The 25,699-nt window shown below is 41.2% G+C and overlaps 1 protein-coding gene across 4 annotated transcripts; it reads left to right on the top strand.

The window, feature by feature from the left end:
* The first annotated feature begins 5,700 nt into the window (after positions 1–5,700).
* EIF4E3 (eukaryotic translation initiation factor 4E family member 3) lies at positions 5,701–25,514 on the top strand. 4 transcript variants are annotated; one of them, XM_040076614.2, is made up of 8 exons: positions 8,232–8,309; positions 9,099–9,150; positions 16,949–17,021; positions 18,946–19,040; positions 20,887–20,947; positions 22,193–22,259; positions 23,300–23,455; positions 23,965–25,389. In XM_040076614.2, exons 4-8 carry the CDS (start codon positions 19,015–19,017, stop codon positions 23,994–23,996), a joined length of 342 nt encoding a protein of 113 aa, XP_039932548.1. In that variant the 5' UTR covers positions 8,232–8,309; positions 9,099–9,150; positions 16,949–17,021; positions 18,946–19,014; the 3' UTR covers positions 23,997–25,389. The 4 variants fall into 4 exon arrangements, with proteins under 4 accessions (XP_039932546.1, XP_039932548.1, XP_039932545.1 ...); XM_040076612.1 differs by lacking the exons at positions 8,232–8,309; positions 9,099–9,150 and adding an exon at positions 5,701–5,799 and having other exon boundaries at positions 23,965–25,514; XM_040076611.1 differs by lacking the exon at positions 9,099–9,150 and having other exon boundaries at positions 8,236–8,309; positions 23,965–25,513.
* Positions 25,515–25,699: the final 185 nt, after the last annotated feature.

Below are 25,699 nucleotides of genomic sequence, written 5' to 3'. Positions count from 1 at the left end.
TGCACTGAGGCTGTGCTGTCTCATCTGTAAAGGATGAATCCACCACCCTCATCGCAGCAAAATGGCCTTTGGCACCCAACAGGAAATTTACCGTGGACAGCGTGGGCAGCTTCAGAACAAAAGGTGTTGGTCATGAGCCAAATTATTTCCACTGCTATCATCTCTTTGATTTTGGATAGGCCTACTGTGAATGTCTGTCTAGAAAATTCACTGGGGGAAAAAAAGTGGAGGTAGTGCACAACTGAAAGTTCACTTGCAAAGCCACTGTGAAGGCAAGTTTTTGTTTTCTTTGTATGAATTCAGCCCTTGCTGTTCTCCACTCATTGTCTGCAGTGTCTACCATCAAAAGCAATCCCATGGCAACTGGCCAACAGGCTGTGGGTGCTACTCCTACTGAATGCTAGAGAGAGCCTTCAAATCTGCTTGGCTAGTCAAAGCATCTCCATCCCTGTTGTGTATATTACTTTTTTCCTCCCCTTCTACCCAGGTATAAAGTAGCCAAACAGCTCTCTTTTGAGGCATAACTGGGAGCAGAATCTGGCATGCAACTCTCAAATTTTTATTCAGTTGCTCTCGTTGGAGCAGTTTTGGAATTAATCCAGTCATCAGGGAGAGTTACTGGAGGTGTTGGAAGGAACTTCTGATACCATCTTTTAATTTGAGTAGATAAAATCTGAAATCTGATTTCTTTGCTGCTCCATTGTCCTTATATGTTTCCTTTCCTGTTGGTTTACACTGTGCACAGCTTAGATGAAGCCAGAACTACTCCCTTATTTCAGCACTCTATGCAAAAGGATATCCTCTCCTTGCCTATGGCCCCTTCCCTCCACAGCTGGTGAAAACGAAAGGATGAGCAACGTAAAATCTTTGGTGTGACTAAAACTGTGAGATTTAACTGTACCAGAGTCCATGAGCACTGCTTGATTGCTGAATTCACAGTTAAAGGGGTGTTGTCTGTTGAGATAACGCCCTTGCTGGGGTGTTGGAGTGGGATGATGATCCAGCAGAGTTCCTGTGACACCGTGAGGTCAGCCCAAGGCTCTCCACCACTGCTGCTGGAACAGCACAGACAGTTCAGTGCCATGCCTGGAATTCTAATCCAGCCATCACCAGATTCATGCTCACGGGCTGAAAGTCACTAACTGACCCTTCTGTATTTAAATCCCTTCTTCAACAAAAGCGTTCTCTTGTCATTTAACTTTGAACTGTAGGAATAGCACATTAAAAGGTTTTGCAGTTTTAAAGTCTCAACCAACTTTGTGGGCTAAGTAAAGTGTGAGAAACGTTTTTCACCAGACTATCCTATCAACTGAGCTTTTAAGGCAGAATGATGAAAGGGAAACTATTCTTTTAATAGTACTTTCTCTCTGGTAAAAGGTCTTGCTAACTTGTTGAAGCAGAGCTTGGAATAACAGATGGAAACTGTCAGAAAAGCTGTGATGTACTTTGGATCTGAGTAAAAATTGTGACCAAAATCTGAGTCTGCCCAAACCCTGAGTTATATGTCAAAATGCCCCAGGAATTCTTTGGATCATCATGCAAGTTGATAAGGGTAAGAGCTTTTTTTGTTTGGGGTTGGGTTTATTCTTAGGTGTTCCTTTTGTGCAAAGGATTTTTCTTTGGAAGGGCTGGGTTGTTTCATTTTTTATTTATTTGGCCTTTTGCCTTTGCATTTTATGTAACAAAGTTCACTCCAGTGATGCAGGACTTATGAGGAAAAACCTCCTAGAGCTGTGTTAAACCTGAAGTCTCCATACCTGACACAAGCAGGGCCTGGGATTTTGGGAAGATCCAGCAGGATTCCACATTTTTTGAGATCTTGAAAAAGTTTTTTTGAGTGAAACAAAAACAAAGCTTAGTGGGAAAAAAAAGGACACTGGTTATATGCATGGCACAAAAGCCTTGTAGAAAGCCTCTGGATGCCACTGGCATGCCAGTTGATTTACCTTTGCAATAAGGACATGATGACTGGGAGGATCATGGAGAGCTGTACGAATTCTATCCGTACCATGTGTGAGCTCAGCCTGGGAACCAAACCTCTTCTACCAAGTTCTGTAGGGCCATTTCCAGCTTTTCTCCTCGAAGGAGAGGCTCTGCTACCGATGAATAAAGTGGGAATTTTGACACTGATTTCAAAGGAAGCTAAATTGAGCTCCATGAAAAGGGAGCACTAGCACGCAATGCTGCTCTTCGTTTTTTCTTATTAATGTGACTAATTAAATGTTTGTATTTTTTAAGCACTAACAGTTTTTTTGATGGTCGTTTAGAGACTTTGAGAAAGTCAATAATTTTGATGAAATAGGACTGTAGACTCCAGAACAAAGTCCACATGGAATCTGTGATGTTGCTAGGATACAGCTATTAGTATTTTCAGTGGCTGGGTTATTTTTCGGTGTGTTTTGGTGGGTTTTTTTGTTTTTTTAGAGTTGCCCTAACCTCTCTTACAATATGTAGAAGAACACGTGACTGCCTGATCGCATTTGCATGATCCTCCCTCGGTTTACCTTGATGAAGCCAAACTTGACCCTTTAATTTCAGCCACTTTTATGTGTGAAGAAGAAACACAAAGAGCAATTTTGACCCAAATCTTGTTGTTATTTTTTTTTTAAAGGATTTTCTCCCTGTGGGTGTTCCATTGCTGAAGTCAGTCTCCCTCTAGTGGTTTATTTCCAGAGGGGGCCTTTGCTGTGCTGGCTTGGACAGGTACCAATTGTGCTGTTGTGATGCAGAAAGTAGAATGACCCCTATGAGCTGAACCATGGAGCAGCGAGCTCGTATAAAAATATTATGTCCTGTAATTTTTATCTGTTAGAATGTACTTATTTTTTGCAATATCCATAGCAGTGGGGGGTTTCCATCCCAGACTCACTCTGCAGTCCAGGCTAACATGGTTTGTGCAGTGTGTAGGATGTGACTCTTGCGCATTATTTCCTTCAGCTGTATGCTGGGAAGCCTGTAAAATAAAGATCAGTATTTAAGCTTGTGTTCCACATCAAAGCCAGTGCCAGATGTGGTGCCAATAACATTATGACACAGAGCATTGAGGATGGTGCTATTTTGGGATCCTCATGTTTGGGGAAGCAATGTCTAAGTGAAACACTGCAGATATTTTACTGGAAAATCAGGAAAAGCAAGGTGTTTGGAGTTTGTTTCCAACAAATGACTTTGAGATCTGTCAGGTTTCTTGCATTTATGCTCCTGACCTCACCTTTTCTGGGCATCTTTTTAGCACTTCAGAGAGCCCCAGTGCTTTCCGAGTGTGGGGAACAGGGAAGGATGAAAGCAGAAGCCCAGTACCCAAAGCTAAGTAAGAAATGCCAGCCTCTTAATACGTGGTGCAGGGACTGGATTCTGGGTTAAGCCAGTTGGGTTCCCCAAATATGGCTAGGTAAAGAAATAAAGATCTAATCTAAAGCATGATGAAGTCAATCTATGCCCTTATTTAACTGTAGAGGGTTTTGGATGAGGCTCAGCCTTCCTTCACAAGTGGTGGTAACCAGAGAGAGCTGTGATTCTGGAATGCATCAAGGATTCTGGAAAGACTGATGTCTTTCCAACTTGTACACCAACTTGAGGTAGGTACTGCCTTCTTCATGCTCATATCTAGCAGAATTCCATTCTGTGATTTGCTTTTAATAGACCAAAAGAGCTATTGGACCCATTTTTTCCTTTATTAACTGTAATTAGAAAGCCTGTTGAAGTCTAGGATCACCTGCCCCAGAAGTTAACAAGCTCCTGTTCCATTTCCACAGGAGGTCATGAGATGCCATCTCCTTCCCATGAAGCATTTTACAGAATGATCAGTTATGTAACAGCTTTAAGGGTAAGGTTTTACTTTTGTTCACCTTTTACTTAAGGCTCAGCTGCTATTGGGCAATCAGGAATCTTGGCCCCTTGGGAGATGTTAAACCAGCTTCCTTTGGATGCCACTCCATAAAGTCTGCACAGTGGTTTCCATGAGAGTGATTTTGGAGCCAATTTTGGATTTCATTTTTGTTTTCACTTTTTGGGATAAAGTTTCTACATGGTGTCCTGGCCAAAGCTGACTTGTTCTTAGTTTGTAACTTGAGCAAGAACTATTCAATTTATTTTTGGTTATATTAAAAAAAAAAAAAAAAAAAAAAAAAAATTACTCCTAGGATGTGGATTACGTTCCTTAAGTTCCTTGTTTGACTTGGGCAGGTTCATGTATTTGAAGGAAGACTTTTCTGGGAGCTTGCAGGCACCAGCCGCTTGAGGAGCCTCTCCTGTGGAGCAGGTACTGCGTGGAAAACCTTCTGTCCCAGGCAGGACAGAACACAAGCCCATCAGAAAACCAGGGACAGTGAGCCAGGTTGTTTTTAAGAAAACAAAGTTATGCAATATCATTTAGTTCTGACATGTTCCCAGTATGCAGCAAATGAAGAACTCACTAAATACAGTATATCTCTGGCCATATCATTTGAATAAAACTTGTTTCCATGACAACCTCTGCTTAACAGCTTGGCTGATATGAAATCATTCCTAGATGAGGGAGCTTTTGCCAAAAGCATTGGGATTCAACACTTTAATATTGTGTTTTAAGGTTTAAAAAACATTTATTTAAGCCTCTGGAAGCAAATATCAACTAAAATCCCTTCATCCTCACCTCTGCTTTGGCTCTCGGTTGATCAGTTTATCTTCCTGAGAACCTCTCAGAAGCAGCTCCTGTGTTACTTAATATGCTTCTGAAGTCCCAGGCAGTGTTTCAAGAGCAAGTGATCGTGACACCAGCATTTGGTAGAGAAATTACATTTCATGGCTGTTGGCTCGGGCTGTGAGGCAGCAGCGGCAGCAGCTGGGCACAGCAGCCGAGGCTTGTGCTCCCTCAACTCCAGGAAGGTTTATGTTCCAACCAGCTCTGCCTCGGAGTGAAAAAGAGGATCTTCTAGCTAAGGCTTCACACCATTCATTTCTTGTCAGCAGCACTGGACAAACGCAGGTTATCTCTCAGATGTTCTTTTAAGGTGCGGTACCTGTCGCCTCAGAGAGCTGTGGAACACTTCCAGGGTGGAAATGCACAGTGACTGCTCATATGGTGCTTGTTCCCTTCCTCCCTTCCAGGTGCTACACTATTAGAATATAGCTAAAATAAGCCTAATGCTCGCTCATTATTCCTTATGTACGCAGGCATTGCAGTTGCCACAGTGATGGTGCACAACTGTCAGCAGGGGAAAGGAAGGTCCTGATGGTTTTAAGAGTCATTCTGCCCCCTCAAAACACCATTGTATTGTAGCAGGGGGATTTCCTGCACCAGCTGGGAGCAGGGACTAAAGCAAAATCTACTGGAACAGGCAAATAATGTTTCAAGCACATGTAATGTACCCATTGCTGTCAAGATTTTGGGATCAGCAAGGATTATAAGGGTAGGGATTTAAATCTCAAACCATGGAAAGAAGTATGAAGTATTTATTGTTTCTTCTGGCTATAGTGTGCCTTCTTCAGCTCCAATGCACCCCAGCATGGGGCAGCTTGGGCCTTTGCGTGGCAAAAAGGTTCAGGTGCCTGAAATTGAGTACAGACAAGCAGTGCTAGGAGCACATAATGTGGGAAAGAGCAGTTTGTTGGGGCTTTTTTCTCCCCAGCTGTTACCTGGGAAAATTTCAGCTGTTAGCCATTGGAAATGAGCTGAGCTAATCTAATCCTGCTCTCCGCCCCACAGTCCTGCTTTGTAAGGCCTTTGCAGAAAATCAGCAGCTTGCCTGGAGAGGCCTGCAAGGGAAAGGAAGATGTGGCTGGGAGGAGGTGTGAGGAATGGAGCCACAAGCCCTCTCTGTGGTGGTGAGCTTTAAGCAACTCATCTCTGCACCATCCTGTAGCACAGGGCTGCACCTTAACACAGTTTGCTTCTGGTAAAGCTGCTTGAGAAGGTACAAGAGCACAGGAGGCATCACCAGGGTTTCCTTAAAAAGAAACCTTCCAAATATGTAGCAAACACCGATAAAATGCATTTTTAATTCAAGTCCTATAAATACCTCTCTGAAAGTGATAATAACTTCCTGGGATTTTTAATCTCTGAAATTTTTTCACTCAAGGTGTGCTGGCAGCATGAGGTAGCTGAGCAGAATCAGGATGCTGTGCTCGTGATCATTTTTCCTTGTGAGATTCATCTCAGGAGACTTTTTTCCCTCTGTGTCACGACTTCTTAGAAATCTCTGTAAGCAAAGGATGCGTTAATTTGATGCATCCTGTGATTGCCCTTCCTCCACAACCAAATTAATTTACTGTTCGTTGAGATTCCCACAATGTTCTTTGTGCCACTGTGAAGCCTGGTATTTATCAAAGTAAATAAGGAATAAATGGAGGCTTTACATTTCTCATTTGGAATAATGATACAGGCTGTGCCTCCTGGCTCTCACTCCGTGTCTCAGAGGTGTGGGGGTTTTATTTCTATAGCGTTCCTTGCAGCCCAGGTTGTTTATAACAGAATGATTTGTTTTCAGCATGAGCTGTAATGTTTTAACTGATGAGCAGCTCCCTCTTAATGGAGTCTGGAGGTTTTCACTGAAGCGTGTGGTTCCATCAGAGGCAGGTGCTGGATTCAAAGTTAGTTTTTGTAATACCGTCTGGTGGGGTTGGCCTGATTTCCAGAGTGATGCTGCTGCATATCCAAAATTTAATACTGTGTTGGCAACCTCAGCAAAGGACACCAAAAATATGTTAGGCGTGGAGAATGTCATTGGCAGTCACAGAGGCAAGATGTGGCCCTTTTGGGTCATAAGAAATTAGCGCTCTCCTCCTTTCCTCCTGTCTTCTCCAGCTCTTCTGAGAAAATCTGTGCTTAGATACAACCATTTATTGTAGGGTTTTTTTCAGAATTAACATTTTTGGTGGGCTTATCATTAAAATAGAGAGAAAATGCTCAGAGTGGGCATACCAATGAATTTTTAGATTCCAAGCTCTCCCAAATGGTCATTATCTTGCCTTCTATTTAAAGAGGAATAAATTAAATTGCAAGAGATCGTGCAACTGGTTTTGCAGATCTTATTTAATTTGGACTAGCAGTTTGCATTTTCCATCTGTACAACATAATCATTTTGTGTTTTTCATTGTCACTATGCAGACTGCTTTTTATGGGTGAACTCTGCCCTTTCTTACTGTTAGACTTTTATTTCTTTAAAGGGGTATGTCTTTATTGATTTTTCTTTTAGGATGAAGTATATATAAAATTATTCATCCTACTAGATGTGCTTACAAAGAAATTTATGTGATTCACGGTCTTTGATCCTGTTATCACTTATGTGGGTGTTTAACTTTACTACTGTGCACAGACCCAATGGGAAGAATTTTAATTTAAAAAGTACTATTCTAAAAAATCATGTAAGGGGTTTTGCACATGTCCATGTTCGATGGTGAGGAACATCTCCCAGTAAAACCAGGTGTGTAAATTAAATGGGCCGTAGAGAAGATGGGAAAACAGAAAATATTTTTCCCTAAATCTGGAAGTTTGATGTTCTGCTGTCTCTGTCACTGGTCAGTCTGCACAGCAGCCATCTCTTCATTGTGTGAATGTAGAAAATGTTTTGTCTTAAAACTTGGGGTTTTGGAAAGATTTAGTGTTTTGGTCAGCATTGCCAAGCCAAACTGAGCCCAAGGGTTATTTTGCTCAGTGAGGCAGCCCCAGAGACACGCTGGGTCTGTGGTGTGACCTGTGTTATGTGCAGAGAAGGGGCTGCCAGCGGCGCCTGTGAACATGCGGGGGTTTTGTGTCCTAAAAGCTGGAGTTTTAGAGAAGTTTAGTGGTTTGGTCAGCACTGCCAAGCCAAACCAAGCACAAGGGTTATTTTGCTCAAAAAGGCAGCCCCAGAGACTTTCCAGGTCTGCGGTGTGACCTGTGTGTGTGCGGAGAAGGGGCTGCCAGCAGCATCGCGGTGCAGGGTGGTGGCACTGGCTACCCCGTGTGCCTCCACGCCTCGTGGCCGTGGGTTCTTGTGAAGGTCTCAGGAAGAAGATCAGCGATTCCCTTCAGCCATGCCCTGCAGGAGAGGCAGTGACGGGAAGGAGCGAGCGCCCGTTCCCCTTCGGGGAGCCACCCATGCTCTCCAATGGTCCCTTGGCCGCGTCCATCTCTTGTCACCACCCTGCCCCTTTCCCGTCTGTCTGTCCTTCCCGTCGCATCTCTCTGTCGCTCGCCCGCTCCCCCGTCCCTCCTGGCAGCGTCCCTCGTCCCCTCCCCGCGCCCCGGCCCGCCCCTCGCCCCCCCGCCCGCCCGGGGAGATGGCGCTCAGCCCCCCCGAGCGGGGCGCGCCGCGGCTGCCGCTGCACTCGCCGTGGACCTTCTGGATGGACAAGTGAGTGGGGCCGGGGGGCGACGGGAGCCGGGGAAACCCCCCGAATCCGTCTGGGAAGGGATGCGCATCTCTGGGATCATCGGGATCCGGGAAGTTAACGTTGGGCTGCGTTACGGGAAACGCGCTGGTGCGAGGGGCTGTCCCGGTGCCGGTCCCCATCGAGAGGATCGGGAGCGGTTCCGAGTAGTGAAACTGGTCTGGAAAAGCTTTCGGTTCTGTAGTTCAGCGGGCACACGTTGGTCCCGGCACGGTCGGTGCAGCTTTGAACTCTAAATTTAGAGATGACGCTCGCCAGCCCCGGGAATAGGAGGGTAAAGGTTGTGCTTTGCTGCTGTGGTTCGTGCATCCCTGCTGCCCCTGATGCACCCGGTGACATGCCGAATCTTACAACTCTTTCATTAATCATGTTTGGGTCCTGCAGGTGATCGGTTCTTAAATCCGAAGTGATACATTTTGAAAGACTGGCTAAAATTTCTTAATGACCTGCAGGTTCTTATTACACTTCGTTTGCCTGAAGTTTGAGCCTCTAATGCCGTGGAAAGAGGCTGCCAAGGGAGCTCACCCCTGTGGTGCACACAGCGAGGCTTGGCGAAGAAGTGCCAAAGTCAAAACTGAAAGTTTCTTACCAGCATTTGATGTAGTTTTCCTAGCATGTATTTTCTAGCATCTTGTTATTTAATCTACAGCTTCCTTTCTTCTCTCTCTCTCTTTTTTTTTTTTTTTTTTTTTTTTTTTTTTTTTTTTTTTTTTTGTGTGTGTGTGTGTATTTCTTCCCTCTCTCTACTGCAGAAGGAAAGCTTATCAGCTTTTCTGCCACTGAACATACTGCCCCATGCTATTGGTAAAATTCTCCTCTTTAGTTATTTTTCGGGTAACTTTCCAAGTCATGACAGAGAAATAACAAGAAACTGCTGAAAACTCAGGTCCAGCAAATCAAATCTAATAAATAAAACCCACCAATTATTTCTGATTACTCCTTTTGCAGTCATGATGCAGTTATGGTCAGGTTTGGGGTCCAAGTAGTATTTCTGCTTCTTTGTTTTTAAAAAGCATAATTTGAACTAATGTTTAATCAAGTCACCAGCCAGGTCTGTTTGTTTACATAAGCCATGTGGAGATAAGCATGGCTATTTTTTATAATCAGTGTCAGCAGTTAAAAATCTATTTTGAGTTCCTGAGTCCTTTCATTTTTTTTTCTTGTCTTACTTCCACAATGCTTTAGACTCTTAAAATTCAGTTATTCTATAGATGTATTCCTTTTACACTTCAGATCACATGTAAATGCATTTAATTAGTAGTGTTGTTTCTTAATTTATAAATATGAGAGTGTATGTATTAGGGGAGGGGGGGGGAGAAGTGGGACCAGAAACACACAAAACTCTGTTTTGTTTACCAGTAACAGGGATAGAATAATGACAGGAAACAAGAATTACAGCAAGCAAGACATGTTTTATACACTCAAAAAATCATTTAAGGCATTAAGAAGCACACAAGAAATGGAACTGTGATCTTAATTTACTGCTGTGTGTGGAAGTTCACGTCTCTGCAGAGCCCCACAGAAGTGGCTGGGACATTTATTGGTACGTCCACAGAGATTTGATGGAGGCTTAGGCTTGTATCAGTTGGACTTTCCGTAGAAGATGTTCTGGGGGCACTTTTTTAACAGATTTCAGTAGCACCTAGTGTGGAGCACTGCTGTTTCCTCAGGAGATGGTATTGATTTTTGACGACTGCTACATTTTACCCTGTACTTACAGAGAAAAGCAGGAAGAAGTGATGCTTAAGGATAAATAGATGTTGAGATGGATACGTAGTTATCTCTTTCTATTAAATTACTGTGAGAGAGATCCATGACATACAATTTTAAGATCTCTAAAACATATCTTTTCATTAAGTCATGCTGTTAAAATAAATATCCATCAGCTAAGTGGTACTTTCTGTAGCAACTAGTGATGTGCTACCCTTGGGGTTCATGGCCTTGCTTTTATCATAGCAGCACTGGATCCATCTCATGCTTCAGAAGTAAATGCCTTTGTTTTATCTACATCAGCACTTGTTTCTGTGAATGCCTTGGCACAGGTTGAACATCTGGAGGCTGGCATCCTGTGGCCAGGTCCTGGTTCATTGCCATCATCCCACACGTGTCACAGAGCATCTGCATTTCCTGTTAGTGGTAAGCCTTTCTTGATATCCGTGTCTGAAATAGCAGCCATCTGATAGTGCTCTTGGCTATCTTACCCCGTAAATGCCTTAGGAAAATTAACAAAGATGAAAGCTTTGGGAGAATATTATTCACCAGTTTGACAAAAAAGATCCTATCTATGGTCTTCAAATGCTTGCCGGTCAGCAGTTCCACAGAAGGTGTAGAGAAGCTGGCAGGTGTTTTCCTCTTAAGATGAATGAGGTTTCCTTTTTAACTGTTAAAATGTTCCAAGGTCAAGTGCTAAAAGCTTGGAAAACAGGAGTTTAGATCTGCTGTTTATTTTGTCCATTCTATAGATTTCCAAGTTCATATCCACATGTCTCATTGGTAGGATTTTTGCCTGCAGTGATCTTAGGGAGCAAGGGGAATTTCAGCAAGGCTTGCAGAGGCTTTTGGTGCCACCTTGGGAAGCTGATTCACGCTGGTGGCTCTTTACACTTATCTCATGAAGACACTGGTTCTGCTTGTAGTGCTTTCTGGCTCTGAAAGGAAAGGTTGCCTTCTTAGGTTTTGCTACACAGTGTAGTCTTTTAGGTTTTTTTTACAACAAAGTGTCAATATACATCACTGTGTATAAAAAATATGAGCATTACCAATCTGATCACTATATTATACAGCACATTCAACACCGGAGTTGCACAAAAGGAAAAGTCAAGTGACATGACCATGAAAGACTGGGCTGCCCTGGATAACATGCCACCTTATGCACTCGAAACCATCCCTTAATGGGATTTGGAGCTGTGCATCTGGGTGTGATACTTGTGTAAATACAAAGCTGTGAAGATGGTTATAGTTTTTGATGTACATGTGGACATCATGAAAATATCCTGCTTAATAAAATTTGCAAATCCCAGCTGTCACTTAGGCTGGGTATCACACAGTGTGGTTTAACCCCAGACAAAACCCAAGCACCACACAGATGCTCACTCACTCCCCCACCAGCAGGACTGGGGAGAGAATTGGAAGGGTAAAAGCTGGAAAAGTCGTGGGCTGAGATAATGACAGTTTAATAGGGAAAGCAAAAGCCACACGTGCAGGCAAAGCAAGGAATTAATTCACTGCTTCCCATGGGCAGGCAGGTGTTCAGCCACCTCCAGAAGAGCAGGGCTCCATCCCATGTGACTTGAGAAGACAAACACCATCACTCCAAACATTCCTCCTTCTTCCTCGACTTTATCTACTGAGCACAGTGTCAGATGGTCTGGAATATCCTTGGGGTCAGCTGGGGTCAGCTGTCCTGGCTGTGTCTCCTCCCAGTACTTTGCAGGATCATGGCCTGCTTGCCCTGTTTTCTCGCCTGATTTTAAACAATTCCCTTTAGATAATCTTAATTCTCTTGCAAGAGAGAAGTTTAACTCTTCAGTATCTCTGTGAGGGGAAGCATGTGCTTATAAACATTGTCAAACAAGCAGTGTTATTTGTCTACTCCAGCAAAGACAAAATATTCTTACATAAGGTATCCTTATGTGCTGGTTTTTCTCTCTCTATGTTGTAGATGGGTTCTATATAAAGCTGAGTAGATTTTGATAACTGAACCATTTTAATAATGTGTTAATCTTCCTAACAGGACACATCAGATATTTGAAACTAAACTTAATGATTTCCCTTCTTCCCTATAGCAAAATTTATTTATCTAGGATCATCTATTTCATCTATTACAGCTCATGAGTAGGTGGCTTACAATGAAAAATGATGGTTAATATTATAAGAATGTGCAATCCGGTAAGTGCATTTTGACAGGCTTTGATGGCTTGAAATCAGTCTTTGTATTCAGAATGGATTACCAGATTTATTTAGTTGCCACAGCGTGTTTTTGACTTTATGCTTTGTAAGTAAATATTTTGCTTATTTATACCAAAAGCAGTTGTGGCTAAGCACTTACAGGGGGATTTTCAAAACTGCTTGGCAGCTTTTAAAGCTCCCGCTAAAGCTGTGATGATATTCCCACTGGGAAACAAAGGCCAGTGTGAGCACATATGAAACAACTTCTATACTTAATTCTTTGCAGAGAAACAGAAAAGCTACAGTTCAGCATCAGAAATTAACATAAGCGCAACCACCTGGAGGTTTATTCATGGATAAAACAATGGAATTTATCTTTGTGTCCTTTGTTCTTTATTCGTGCTGGAATAATGAAGGAGTAGCAAAGAAAGCTGGCATAAGGATTCATTTTGTGGAGATTATTCCTGTTCCTACATTCTGTGTGATTCACCACAAGATGCTGTACAGTGGCCTGAGCAGACAACTCAATTAGTCCTGATACTGCACTTAATTTTCTCCTATAAAGGCTCTGAAGATGCAGCGACATCACAGGACGTGAAACAGGCAGACCAGGAGAACCACTGAAATATTTTATGTGCGGACTCTCCATGGGAAACCCAGATGCACAATTGTAGGTGAAGTGGTGACAGAACAAGTATTTCCACCCCCAGAGGATCTGTCAGTGCTGGCTGGTGCTGTGATCTGGCTCGTTCCTGTGCTCTTGGGGATTGGCAGGGCCTGTTGAGTTCTTGGAAATGAATTGTTCACCATGGCAATAACTGACAGGTCACTAGGGCGTATTGGATTATTTGTATTGTTGATGGCAGTAAAGTTATCTGAATGGGAAGAATCCTGTAATGGCTTCATTTCGAGGGTCAATATTTGCAGGGTCTTGTTTTGTAGTACCACGTGTACTGAGGTTTTTAGTAAAGTACACAACTATCCCACTACTCCTATCATAATGCAAGTTTTTCCCGGAGAGTCACAGAAATAGGAATTTCTACAGATTCTTTTGGTTGAGAATCACCTGTTATTTCTGCTAACTTAATTTAAAATTAGAGTGTGCACGCAAATAAATCCCAATTTCATGGGTTTCAAGGCACAAAACTCCTGAGTGGTCATCTGCATGGATCTGCTGAGTTTCTGGGTGAAATAGAAACACTACAGTTCAGATTTGTCAGCAGTCTGGAATTTTGCAGGAAATTCAAGGCTTTTTTCTTCTGGCTGTCTGATTAAAACACTGTCTCTGCCTCATGCATTAAACCAAGTTTGTGCAGTTGTAAATTCTGAAGCAAATGATCCTGAACTTTTAAATTGATGCATCATAATTTTCTCAGTTATGGGTTTTTAGTAAGATTTTGGTTTTGTTTGAAAATTTGTTTTTCAGATAAAAAAACATTTGGGTGTGCATGCTCATATCCATAAATGACTGACACATTCCAGAGCTGAATGAAAGGCTGAGATAACACTGTAATCTGGTGGGCTTGGAGCACTTACCAGGCAGGTTACTAGGAATAAATGATCACTCACCATAACTTTTAAAATAGGTAATTTGCTGGTTGGTTGGTGCTTTCTGCCAGCTGATCACAGTTTCTCCGGAAAATGTTACTTACAACTATCAAAATGAACCATTTTATAACCTTGGAGTGGTATATTCTGTCTACCTGTCTTAGCTGATCTTTTAAATGGCATCAAATTTCCTAAATGGCTACCCTGATGATCTAGGTAACCTTTGAAGGCTATGGCTAGAGAATACATTTTAAACTTTTATTTGAGTAGACCTTACTGTTGAAGCAACTCAGTGGCAGTATCAGCACGAGGATATCAAGTGATGATAGTATCTGTTGTACAACATGTGTAATGCCAGATGCCTTGGTGACTGCTAAGCCACCAGTGGCAGAAATAGTCCAGAAGAGAAGTCATTTCTTAGGCAGTGGGGTGGGACAAAAAGAGGCAAAATTTATCTCAGGTTTTGCCCATTTGTGTTCCATTCTACATGGAACAAAGTGTTAGTAGAGAGGTGCTAGTATGGTTAGCAAGAAAAGAACAAGGGGAAGTTGGTTGTGAATCCACAACTCTCTACAGCCATGTAGTTAAATCACTTGATAAGTTTTAAAGTCTGTTTGAACTTATTACCCTTTTTTTTTTTTTTTTTTTTTTTTTTGTGCTTTCAAAAGCAGCCTGACTGGCTCTGCTTCTGTAAAATACGGTAAATTTCTCTTTTTGCTCTTTAATGCTGAGTGTACAGTGTACATAAAAAATGCCAAAACACACACACACACCAAAAACCCCCCAGACCTTAAAACCTTACTATGATAATTCCTTTTATCATGTTGATTATGGATTTTTTTGTTTTTGTTGCTTGTTTTAAGTTATCATTTTTTTCATGGGAGTTCTCACAGTTCATGAGCCACTGGACTACAAGCTGTGCCACAGCAATTTCTTGTTGATTTTTTTTTGTTTGTTTCCTGCCAGTTCCACCTTGTAAGGTGCTCTTAGTTCTGGTAATTAACAAGCAAATAGTAAAGCAGATGTTATTTTGCCTGTTTTATACTGAAAAAGTTGGGAGGTATTTTTCTGCTGGTTTTGTATGCATTTTTAAAGCAGCTTATTTTAACTGGAGCCTTGAAAAAAACCTTAGAGCTATTATTAGACTTTTGAAGATGTCATGTTGTTTCAGTAGTTTTGCATATTAAATTTCTTCCTTTACATGAATATCTACGGTTTGCCCAGAGCTTCAATTATATCTGTAACAACTGAGAGTAACTTCAGTGTTTCCCTCGATGTATTTCAGGCTGATCAGATGTATCAGGGAGGGATGCTGAGATCTGGTTTGCTTTTATCCTTTCTTCAGCTGGTACCCGAGCAACAGCTGCGTTTTCTTCTGTTTCCTTAAACCTTCTCTCTCGCTTCTGTTTCCAGATTTAGTAATTTTACACATTTTTGTTTCCTCTTCTGAGACACAATGGGAGGTTGCTTTTGTCTTTGATCTTCATTTTTCTTTAGAAATCCTACTTCAGCTTCTGAAGGGAAAGAAAAATGTTTCTAGTTCTAAGAAATTGAATGTGCCTCAGCAATTTTGACCTCATTCCCCCAAAACTGTGCCTGTGGGATTATGTGCTGGGAATTGTAAGGTGGGTGTTACGATGCAGTTAGTGCAGTGACAGGAACACAGGGATGTCTGGGGGTGTGGATGCACTGTCCCATGTCTCACACACTGAATAGTAATGAAAAAGATTATAAATAGAACCATTTAGGCTGGAAAAGACCTTTCAGATGATGGGATGCACCTGGTCCTGTGTGTGCCTAAAGAATATCCTGGGTTGGAAGGGACCCCTGAGGATCAAGTCCAACTTCTGGTCCTGCACAGGACCATCCCCAAGGGTCATCATGCCCTGTGCTTCAGAACACTGTCCAAGTGCTCCTTAGCATCCATGGGACTGTGAGCATTCTCCGGGCAGCCTGTTCAGAGCCTGATCTCCCCTCTGGGGGAGAAACCTTTTCCTGTTATGCAGCCTAAACCTCCCCTGCCACAGCTCCAGCCATTCCTTTGGGTCCTGTCAGTGGTCACCGCAGAGATCAGTGCTTGCCCATCCGCCTCCCCTCATGAGGAACTTGTAGACTGCAACGAGGTCTTCCCTCAGTTTCCTCCAGGCTGAACAGACGGAGTGACCTCAACCACTCCTCCTATGGCTTCCCCTGAAGGCCCTTGAGGGAGAGAAGCAGCTCTGGGTGGAGCTGGTGATGGTCAGTATGAGGGTGAGCTACAGAAGCTGAACCACGCCTGGTGTACCAGCGCGCCTGGCAGTGAGACCAGCCCAAGGATGTCTTGGCTTTACAGGACATGCTGGTGGTACGTGTGGCTTGAAGGCATCAGCGCCGCAGGTGGAAGAACTGCCTGGAGGTTCTCTGGGTGCGTTGTGTGCCATAGCCTGGCCTGTGGGACTTGCGTTTCTTCTCAGCCCGGGTGCGTGTCCCACCCTTCGGGGATAGCGAGGAGCTCGGGGCGGGTGTGGCCGGTGCGGGCCTGAGGGAAGGTGCGGCCGTGCCCGCGCGCCGTGCCCGCGCGCCGTGCCCGCGCGCCGTGCCCGCGCGCCGTGCCCGCGCGCCGTGCCCGCGCGCCGTGCCCGCGCGCCGTGCCCGCGCGCCGTGCCCGCGCGCCCGCCGGCTGTGCGCCTGCGCCACCTAGCGGCCCGCTCTGAGGGCCCGGCCAGGGCAGCCAGCGAGCGCTGTGCGGATGAAATTCCTTTTCAAAGTGTGAAGCAGCGGGAGCGTCTCAAAACGCTAAAAACAAAACAAAACAAAACGGGGGCTGGAGTGTATTAAACGCAATTGAAAATAATTCTGGGGTAGGATCATGCGGTCCCCTTCTGGTAGCCCGTCTTGTGAACAGCAGAGCTTTGATGGTGTGTGGTAGTGCTGAGAGCAGCAATGTGCTGCTTGGCTAAAACTCCTGATATTTCTGTTTAGTTTTACAAATGACCTGGCAAATATTAATTTACTCGCAAGTATAAAAGAACTTCAGCTCCTAGCTTTAAATGATGCTTCGTAATTTAGAGTTGGTCTCCCCCTTTGACACGTGAACGTTTCAACTTCACTCTTACGCGATTCACATTCCCTCTCCATTCTCCTTGATAAAATAAATATTTTAATTAATCAGTGCTTTGTCTTCAAGGTCACTTCCTGGTACAACAGCAGCTGAATGTGCATTAAATTTGAAGAAGATTTATACAGTACAAACAGTGCAGGTAAGGCATCTGGCTCTGCTACAGGAGCTGCCACGTGTTATTAATGTAACTTCACACCTCAAGTTTCGTTTTTCCTCCTAGGATGAGTCACACCTGTGGCTTTTCTTACCTGAGGTGTGAAACGTGAGTGTTTCTTGTGTTGTGTGTTTGTATTACTGAGTCAGTGTTTGAATTTCATTTGGCTTTCCGGATGGGGAAAGGAGGAGGCATATTGGATTGGGCATGCTGGAGTCTTAAACCTTCCTGAGTTTCCACTAGTACATTGAATTATTATATTTATGCATTTTAAATATCTTTCCAGCCTTTTCTCCTTTTTCTAATATGGGAACTAATAGCACAAAGACTAAAAATTGCAGTATGTGGCGCTTTTTTTTTTTTTTTTTTTTTTTTCCCCTGGGATTTCTCTCCTTGAGTACATATCTAATAAAAGATTCTAGCAAACTGAATTAAAGGACTCTTAAACCGTGTGGCGCTTGCAGCAGTGAGAAATTCTGCATGTCTCTGTCATCTGCCATTGCCCAGTAGTGGGTATCTGTTGCAAGTAAAATGTATTTCTGTTTTAATACCACAGTTAGCATGAAGTGTGTAGCAAATTGATGTTTGTCTCACCTTAGTGCTAAGCTGACTAGTTCACTAAATCTCTGAAATTTTAGGGTAATGCCAGACCCTTCTCTTTGAGAAGCACACCTGTAGCAATCTACTGAAGTTTTAAATAAGGCTTTCTCATAAAGGTCTGAACAACTTTGTACATTGTATGAGGTTTCCAAACACAAAACCTTCCAAACTACATCCCTAGTTCAGGACAAAAAGAGCTTTTAAATGTTTCCACAGTAATGTACCAATGTACCTCTGCTCCTTCTTCTGCAAGTAGCTTTAGGGTTTGGACACACAACCATTTATGAGTAAGATCATAGTTGAAATGGATGTTTCATGCCACGTTTTTATATTTTTAGTAGTCTTCAATTTCTTCTTGTGCCTGGGTAAAGGTAATGGCTGTTAGGCAGCGTTGCCAAGGGCCACAAAATTTTATCACATAATGTTGCAATCCTTGTTTCTGAAGTTGTGCTAGTGATTAAGTATTAGATATTACCTAATGTATTAGATAATTCTTACATATTATGTCTAGATAATACTTAATGAGTTGCACTAATGATTAATATTGCATCACTTAAGTTGATGCAACTCAAGTCTTTAAAAATCTTTTCTATTCCCAACTGTTGGATAAAGAGAGAAGAGGTTGGGATCTTTTCAATCATCCGTCCCTTTTGCTCACTACTGCTTTTGGGTGCCTTTTAATCCACCCCAAACCTGCCTGACAGCATCTGCTTTTACCAGCAGGAACATTGGGAAGTAATCCAGTGGTTCCTGGTAACTTGAATCTTTGAATTTGTCCCCTACTCCTGTATTAACACATGCATCTCATGTTCTTTACGTGAAAGGTTGAAACCTTTCACTCAAACTAGTTGGGTTGCTGGTTAGATATTTAATTCACCAGAATTATTGTTTGTGGGGTTTTTGCAACTCAGGATAATCATAATGACGCTTAGGCTAGACTTAAGTGAAACAAGGTAGATATTTGATATATCTTTTTAATACGCTAAGGAAGTTTTATGTATTTGTTTGTTCTGACATACTCAGTGTAATTGCTTTTGATGATTTTTTCTTTCTGTATTCAAAAGGATAATCCACACTTGGGCTGCTTCCCTTTTTTCCACATTCACGTATGCAGGATTGGCATCTAAAAAAAAAATAAAAGTAGAAATGATTCTGCAGGAAATTCTTTTCATAGCGTTTTATTACAATACAGCAGGTGCTGGTTCTCCAGGAGAAGGATGTGTAATTGGTTCAGAGAAAATTACCATGGTAATAAATCTGCATGAAACACTCTCCTGTGTTATTGCAACTAATATTTTTCCTTTTCAAGGATTTCTGGAGTGTCTACAACAACATTCCTCCCGTGACAAACTTGCCTCTGAGATGTAGCTACCATTTAATGCGGGGAGAAAGGCGCCCGCTTTGGTACGTGTGTTGTCATCAGACTTTCCTGGGAATGGGCAGTGGAATAACTTAAAGGAGTGAAAGGTGTGGGAGAGGAGGGTCTTGTTTCTGTTGGCTGCCAACACCTGAACTCAAGAGACCAATGAAAGAAATACCCTGAAGTTCTTTTTCACTTTAAAAGTGATTTGTACCAAAGAGTCTTTATTAAAAACACAGACTGTAAGTTCATTGTCCACCTCTGGATGTAAATATACAAAAATAATTATGAAATAGAAGCTAAGAAATAGAATATGAATCTCAATTCAGGCATACACAGAATAAGTTACTTCTCTTTGAATTTTTTTAGCTTGCACATTGCTTCCTTTTGATTGTAGGATAGTAATGGAATAAAGTATAAATAATTGATGTTTTCCTTTCAGAAATCAAACTGCATCCCTTCTTCCTGTTGCAGTTCTGTCGCATCTCAGAGAACATCAGCACTTTCTGGAGAGTTTTGATCTTTTTGGCATCATTTACGTAGATTGTGATTGCGTTAGGGTTCTTTAACTTAATCACAGTTGTCTAACTTTGGGGTGACTTACTACAGGAGATTTCTGTCCTAATCTACTGGAGATGTAAATTTTCTGAAGTGAAATGCATCTGAAGTCTATGTTACTTTTCTGAAAATACTGTGACTGGTCAGGATAGCTAAAGTGGGTATGAAAAACCATTGATATCGATATAAATCAATTGGGCCATCGTGTGCAGGCCTTCATATCTTTGTGAGGATGAATGACAGCATTTGGGAGTTTGATTTTTTTGGGGTTTGTTTTTCGTATTTTTAGTTTTCATTTGTTAAGTGACTACTAGAGGTATAAAATGCAAAGATCATTTCTGAAAATTTAACGCTTTTCTAATCCTATAAAAATAATTCTGCATTTTAGGAAAAGGATTGCAAGAGATTGATCTCATCATCAGTAATTTGCTAACTTTTCAATAATTACTGACAAGAAGATTTTCTCAGAGTACCATTACAGGATACTGGCCAATTTCAGCATTCTATATATTTTTTTTCTTCTAGAAAGAAAGAGAAATCCTGAAGTAAGAATTGAGGATTCAGATTTTTGAAGATATCCTCCCAAAGTTTCCCCCTCTTTTCCCCAGCATCTGTCAGGATTGGTGGGAGACCATTGATCCTGAGGAATCTTTATAGGTGTCACACTGGGTTTAGGTATTCTAAAGATGAATTTATAGGTCGTTCCTTTAATTTGTCCTTTGCAGAGTTTTAACATGAAACTGGAAGCCCTAATTTAAAGTCTTAGAAAAAGCATTGTGACAGAATAAACCTGAGAAGCTCACAGGTTAGTGCATTGTGCCTTTGTCATTACAAGGCAGTTTAATGGTTGCATCTGCCCTGACCCGGGGCAGTCTTTTTTTAATAAGGGCAATTAATTTGTAGATGTCACAAAACTGAAATGAAGTGTGCTCATGTTCTTTTATTAAATTGAATAAACAGAAGAGTAAAAAGCCGCTTCTGTGAAAATATGCCAGAGGTTTTCCAAAATTAAAGGTTACCATAGTAAAATGTAAAATCATTTTGTGGCTTGTTCCCATAAAATGTGCAGCCACTTCAAAGATAGTCTGTAGTCAGGGAAAATACAAGCGTTTTCCAATACACAAAACTTGGGAAAAGGATTAGGTGTTGAGAGATACACTTCATATGAACAAAGAAAGAATTATCTCTGATGTCAGAAGTCAGAGTCATGCTCCCTGAAGTTAGTAATTGCATTTCAGATGGGATTTTTTCTGGGAAAATTAAACCACAACCATAGGGTTATCTAGATGTGGATTTGAATGTTTATTTTCACTGATCTATTTCCCCTAACAGGGAAGAAGAAAGCAATGCCAAAGGAGGTGTATGGAAAATGAAGGTCCCTAAAGAGAGTACGGTATGTTACACTGACTCTTTACTCAGATCTTGTTTAGTAAGGGAGTTTCTTTAAACTCTGTTTGATAAAACTGTTGTAATGGTTTTTACTTATTACATCACCCAACACAACAACCGAATGCTGCTTTAACTTCCATAACCTTTTAAAGGCAATGAGCAGAAGTTTCTTTTCCAATAAGTCCATATCTCTTGCTTTAGATAACATTTGGCAATGTATTATAAAACAAATGAAAGCTACAGTGTTTCAATTTGGAAACATGGTAATTTATAATCACCTTTGTTCTCGAGACTGTTTGCTTATAGGCATACAAATACAAATAGACCTTTTCCTGATAATCTATGCTAAATTATATATTTTTTTTCATTTAAAAGTGTGGAAGATGAAGTCTATTCAGGCATATCCTTGAGCTCTAATGCAATAACTGTGCTTCTCTTTGCCTCTCTAATCAAATGCATGTGAGTAACTTCTGTGAACTGCCACAGAAAGGAGATTTGACCTCTTCACACATGGTGTTTATGTGTGTAAGTGTGCTCTGGATCAGGCCTTTAAACAGAAAAAGTGAAGTGTCAGAAAGATGTGACAGCCTTGCAGAAGGCATTAAATGCTGAAAGATGGTACTCAAACTTTCAGCCGAAAGTTAATTGATTTTTGCCTGTGGGCTTTTTCCTTGTATGTGAGTTGCAGCTTTCCTCCCCTGCAGTCCCAAGTGGTCACAAAAGACTGAAATTGAAATTGTCTTTTTCCTCCTATAATCCAAGGTGTGAAGATTGTCAGAAGTGACAAGTGGTTTGGAGAGCCTGAATTACTGGGCAGTGAATTTAGGGACCCCAGAGGCCTTGTGTTTTAGAGGCTGAATGACAGCCCCTTTTTGACATGAAGGTACTTTTGATCTCTCAAACTATGCACCATTTGGCCTCAGTCACTTCTGAAAGGTTTGCTTGAAGGCGAACTTCAGTCAGCTTTCAGTGCGTTGTAAATAGCATAAATAACACTTTCGTGCTTGTTCCTCTTTTTTTTGGCTTCATTCTTCATCACACATGGGCACAGCATCACCTTGGCTACGATGAACCATCTTGTACAGACCCAACAATTAATTATATAACACAGCATGCACTCACAATAAATAGTTATTTTTGTCTAGACAACCTCAGAAAGAGAAGACACTCAAAACTGAGCTACCAAACCTAACTTTTAATTTAAGATAAGAAATAATAATGTGAATGTAACATTTTTCTGCCTCCTTAGGCTGCAATTTGGAAAGAGCTGCTGCTAGCAACTATTGGAGAGCAGTTTACAGATTGCTGTGCAGCAGGTAATGATTGAGACATTTCTCCATCATTTCTTTTCACCATATTCTCTTCTAAGCATGAATATCTGATAAAAGTGGCTGTTACAGTGACAGTAAATATTCTCTTAGGAATTGTATTTCGCTGGCTATCATTCCTTGAAAAAGAATGACATTTCTCAAGTTTACAGAGTGGTTCAGAAATAACCTTTCAAATGGTCTCTCACACCCTTTATACACTGATAGGGTTGTCTTGGGGTCACTTTAAGCAAATATATGATATTCTGCTATCCACAGAGGTGGTTCTTGCCCTTGGCCATGTGCTTCTGACACCACCTTTGGGTATTCTTAGTGACTCTTTCCTTGGAATGCACGGAGCAGCTGTGCCATGGAGCTCACAGCCACTGCTCCCAGCTCTGGCATGGCCTGTGAGCTCTCCACAAAGCTGCATTCTGAGAACTTCACACAAAAAACAGCTTCTTCAGTGTAGCACTGAGTTACCAGCACTGGAAGCAGCAGCAGCAGCCTGACTGGGGCTTTATTAATTTCATTAATTTTGTTTTCTTTATTTTCTGTTGCTGCCTTGACAAAAAGTAAAGGAAAAAGAGAGCAAAGTCTGGAAAAGGTGGTGTCTGATCTCCACCAGGTGCTGTTCCTGGGGTTTTAGTTTTTTCACCCTCATCCTCCCACTTCTGCTTGTAGACATCACTGTAGGTAAATTTTCTTTGGTAGTTCATACTGATGACCTTACTGGAGGGAGTCTTGTGGTTCCCTTCTAATCAAGTGTAAGAGTGCTAATAGGAAAGATGAATAATCCTATGGCACTTCATTAAAAATACCATGAGGTAGTATTTCCAATAACTTCTAAAACCAGAGTTTTTTTCTGGTAACTACTTTGTCTGGTTTGAACATTGGTATTTTCCTCTTGCTCTTTTTTTTTTTTTTTTTTTTTTTTTCTTTTTTTTTTTTCCCCCAGCTTTTGGGCACTGTTTCAAAATACATAAGTAGCAAATTAGACATGTCTCACTTTTAAAGTATTCCTTAATGGTTCTTCCCCTTCTGTGCAGATGATGAAGTAGTTGGGGTTAGTGTCAGTGTTCGTGACCGTGAAGATGTTGTGCAAGTCTGGAACATGAATTCCTCTTCAGCAAGTGAAGCAAAAGTTTTAGAAAAGATTAATAAACTTCTCCCACACACATCTTTTAAAGCAGTCTTTTATAAATGTAAGTATTTTGTACTGTTCATTTCTGCCTTCATTAGAAAAACAAGATGCTGGTAGGGTATTTCTATGGGAATATCCTGCCTGATTCATCATTAATCACTTAGGAATGTAGCATCTGTCATTGCATTAAAATTATGTCCCTTCAATGTAGCAGTTAGCTATCATTCAAAAGATATTTTTAATTTCATTGTACAATCTGTTTTGTTTCATTTTAATGTGACTGATTCACAAAACAAATTAAACAAGTCTCTTAATAACTCCTAAGGCTACATACTGTCCAATTTAAGTATTAATTTAGAGGAATCATTTGCAATAAGGATTTTAAAGGATCTCAAATTTTAGGCTCTCTATAAATGTATTATCAAACAGTGTATTCTGAAAGATCCCTTGTGGACACGTTGTGTTCTCCCTTGACTGATCTACACATTTTTATCTTCTGTTTTTTTAATCTTCTCAACTCCTTGACAGAGTTTACATGTTCTTCTTTTTTTTTCCTTCTCTCTTCCCTAGCCCACAGAGAGCATCATGCTTTTGAAGGCTGATGTGGAAAGCATCGAGTGCATTGTATGCCAAGATAATTTGTTGTAATTTGGTGTTTTGAGCTGGTCTGGACAAGGAGGAGGATGGTGAAAGGCCTGAAGAAGTGCTACATGGGGTTGACCCTTTTGAGTTTCTGACATTTCAAACTGGCCTATTGCTACTGAAAATGAAAAAAAGAATAACCCAAACAGTTGCCTTGACCACTAAATATGTGATTCATTGCTTCATGTCGAGTTGGTGTTTTTAGTTCTTAGTTGATTCTTTAAAAAAATATTTTGGCCTCTTGTTTGTTCAACCTGATTATATTTGTTCCCATTTCTTTAAGATAGTTGGTTTTTTATTCTGTGCTGTACTTCATGAAAAGCAAACATGCAGAGATGCTGTGCTGCTTTCCCAAGATGTTCTGTACATAGAGGTATCCTGGCATGGGGAAATGTGTTTTCAATTTTCACTTTGAAACATTCCTATTATGTTAAAATTTACTCACTGGTTTTGTCCCAAGAGTGCAAGAAATTGTACTGCATTTATTCTAATGTTCATTGTAATTTGTTCTTGCCCTGACAACAGCACATTCTGTAAATGTAAATAGAAAAGGGTACCTTAAATAGGCAATTAAAGAGAACACATTTATATTGGGACTAACTGTGTAGGATGATGTTAATGCCTTTTAATGGTATTGATTGCAGAAGAGCCCTGGTTCAGGTTAGAATCAGAAATTTCTCAGTAGGAAACCCTGCAAACTCAACACCTCTTATTTAAGGGTGATAGAGTATTTATGGTTTTATATTGTATGATCTCTTATGGTACCTTTCTGTACATCCATGAAAAAGTGTCATGAACAATTTCTAATGAATTGTACAAACTGGATCCAGCCCTCCCACTTCCTTAAGTACATCAGGCCCATGTCTGCACCCACAAGGTCAGTGTCAGAATTGCTGCTGACTTCAGTGCAAAGGAAGAGATCCCATTGTCTGTCGTTTCAAGCCCTCAAAACTTCCTAAGTGTCCTTTTTAAAATAAGCAAAAAATACAGAAAAGAAATCGGTGTTGCGGCTTGAATAGGAATACAAAAAATGTTGACCTTTAAATGTTTGTCTGTATTAACTATTTGAGATGTCTTAATATACTACCAAAGATTGATGTGGTTCCTTTTATAAGAAGCGGCAAGGTAGAGATGAACATACCCTCTGCTGAGCACTCCTTCATCCTTTAGAGGTTTTTGTCTGACAGCTCTTCAAGTTGCACTGATTCCCACACCTTTAGTATATTAAGAGGCAGCCATAAAAATCAAATACATTTAAAAATAAGTATCACACATTTGAGATTTTTTTTACAACTCTGTCTTGTACTTACAGCTTTAACTTTTATTTATGGATTAAAACTGTGTAGTTAATGAGCATTATTAATTAAACACATTTTCTAAAATCCAAGCATCTTCCTTCTGTAATTGCTTTCTGAGATGAAATGTTACTGGTCCTGCTTTTTGAAACCTGTGTATTTTACATTAAAACTTTCTCTCTTAAAAGCTGTCTGTTTTGTTCTTAGATTAATTATTTTTTCAGTGAAGAAGTGTGAACTACAGTGGATACTTGCAGGGATGTGCCTGGACATCCTCCAGGCCTGTGTGATGGAGGGGAAAAGTGACTTCAGAGAAGTGAGGGCTAGAACACAGTGAGTAGAAATGTTTCCAACTGCTTGATGAGCAA

The sequence above is a fragment of the Hirundo rustica genome, chromosome 12 (genome assembly GCF_015227805.2).
Source record: "Hirundo rustica isolate bHirRus1 chromosome 12, bHirRus1.pri.v3, whole genome shotgun sequence".
Taxonomy (NCBI): Eukaryota; Metazoa; Chordata; class Aves; order Passeriformes; family Hirundinidae; genus Hirundo; species Hirundo rustica.
This window is presented reverse-complemented; position numbering and strand designations above follow the sequence as displayed.

What these genes read in the sequence shown, in the direction of transcription:
- EIF4E3 (XM_040076611.1), top strand. Translation starts at nt 8,236, where the DNA reads ATGGCGCTCAGCCCCCCCGAGCGGGGCGCGCCGCGGCTGCCGCTGCAC. An exon ending in ATACAGTACAAACAGTGCAG is followed by an intron (nt 17,022 to 18,945) that starts GTAAGGCATCTG and finishes TTCCTTTTCAAG; the next exon opens with GATTTCTGGAGTGTCTACAA. An exon ending in GGAGAAAGGCGCCCGCTTTG is followed by an intron (nt 19,041 to 20,886) that starts GTACGTGTGTTG and finishes TTCCCCTAACAG; the next exon opens with GGAAGAAGAAAGCAATGCCA.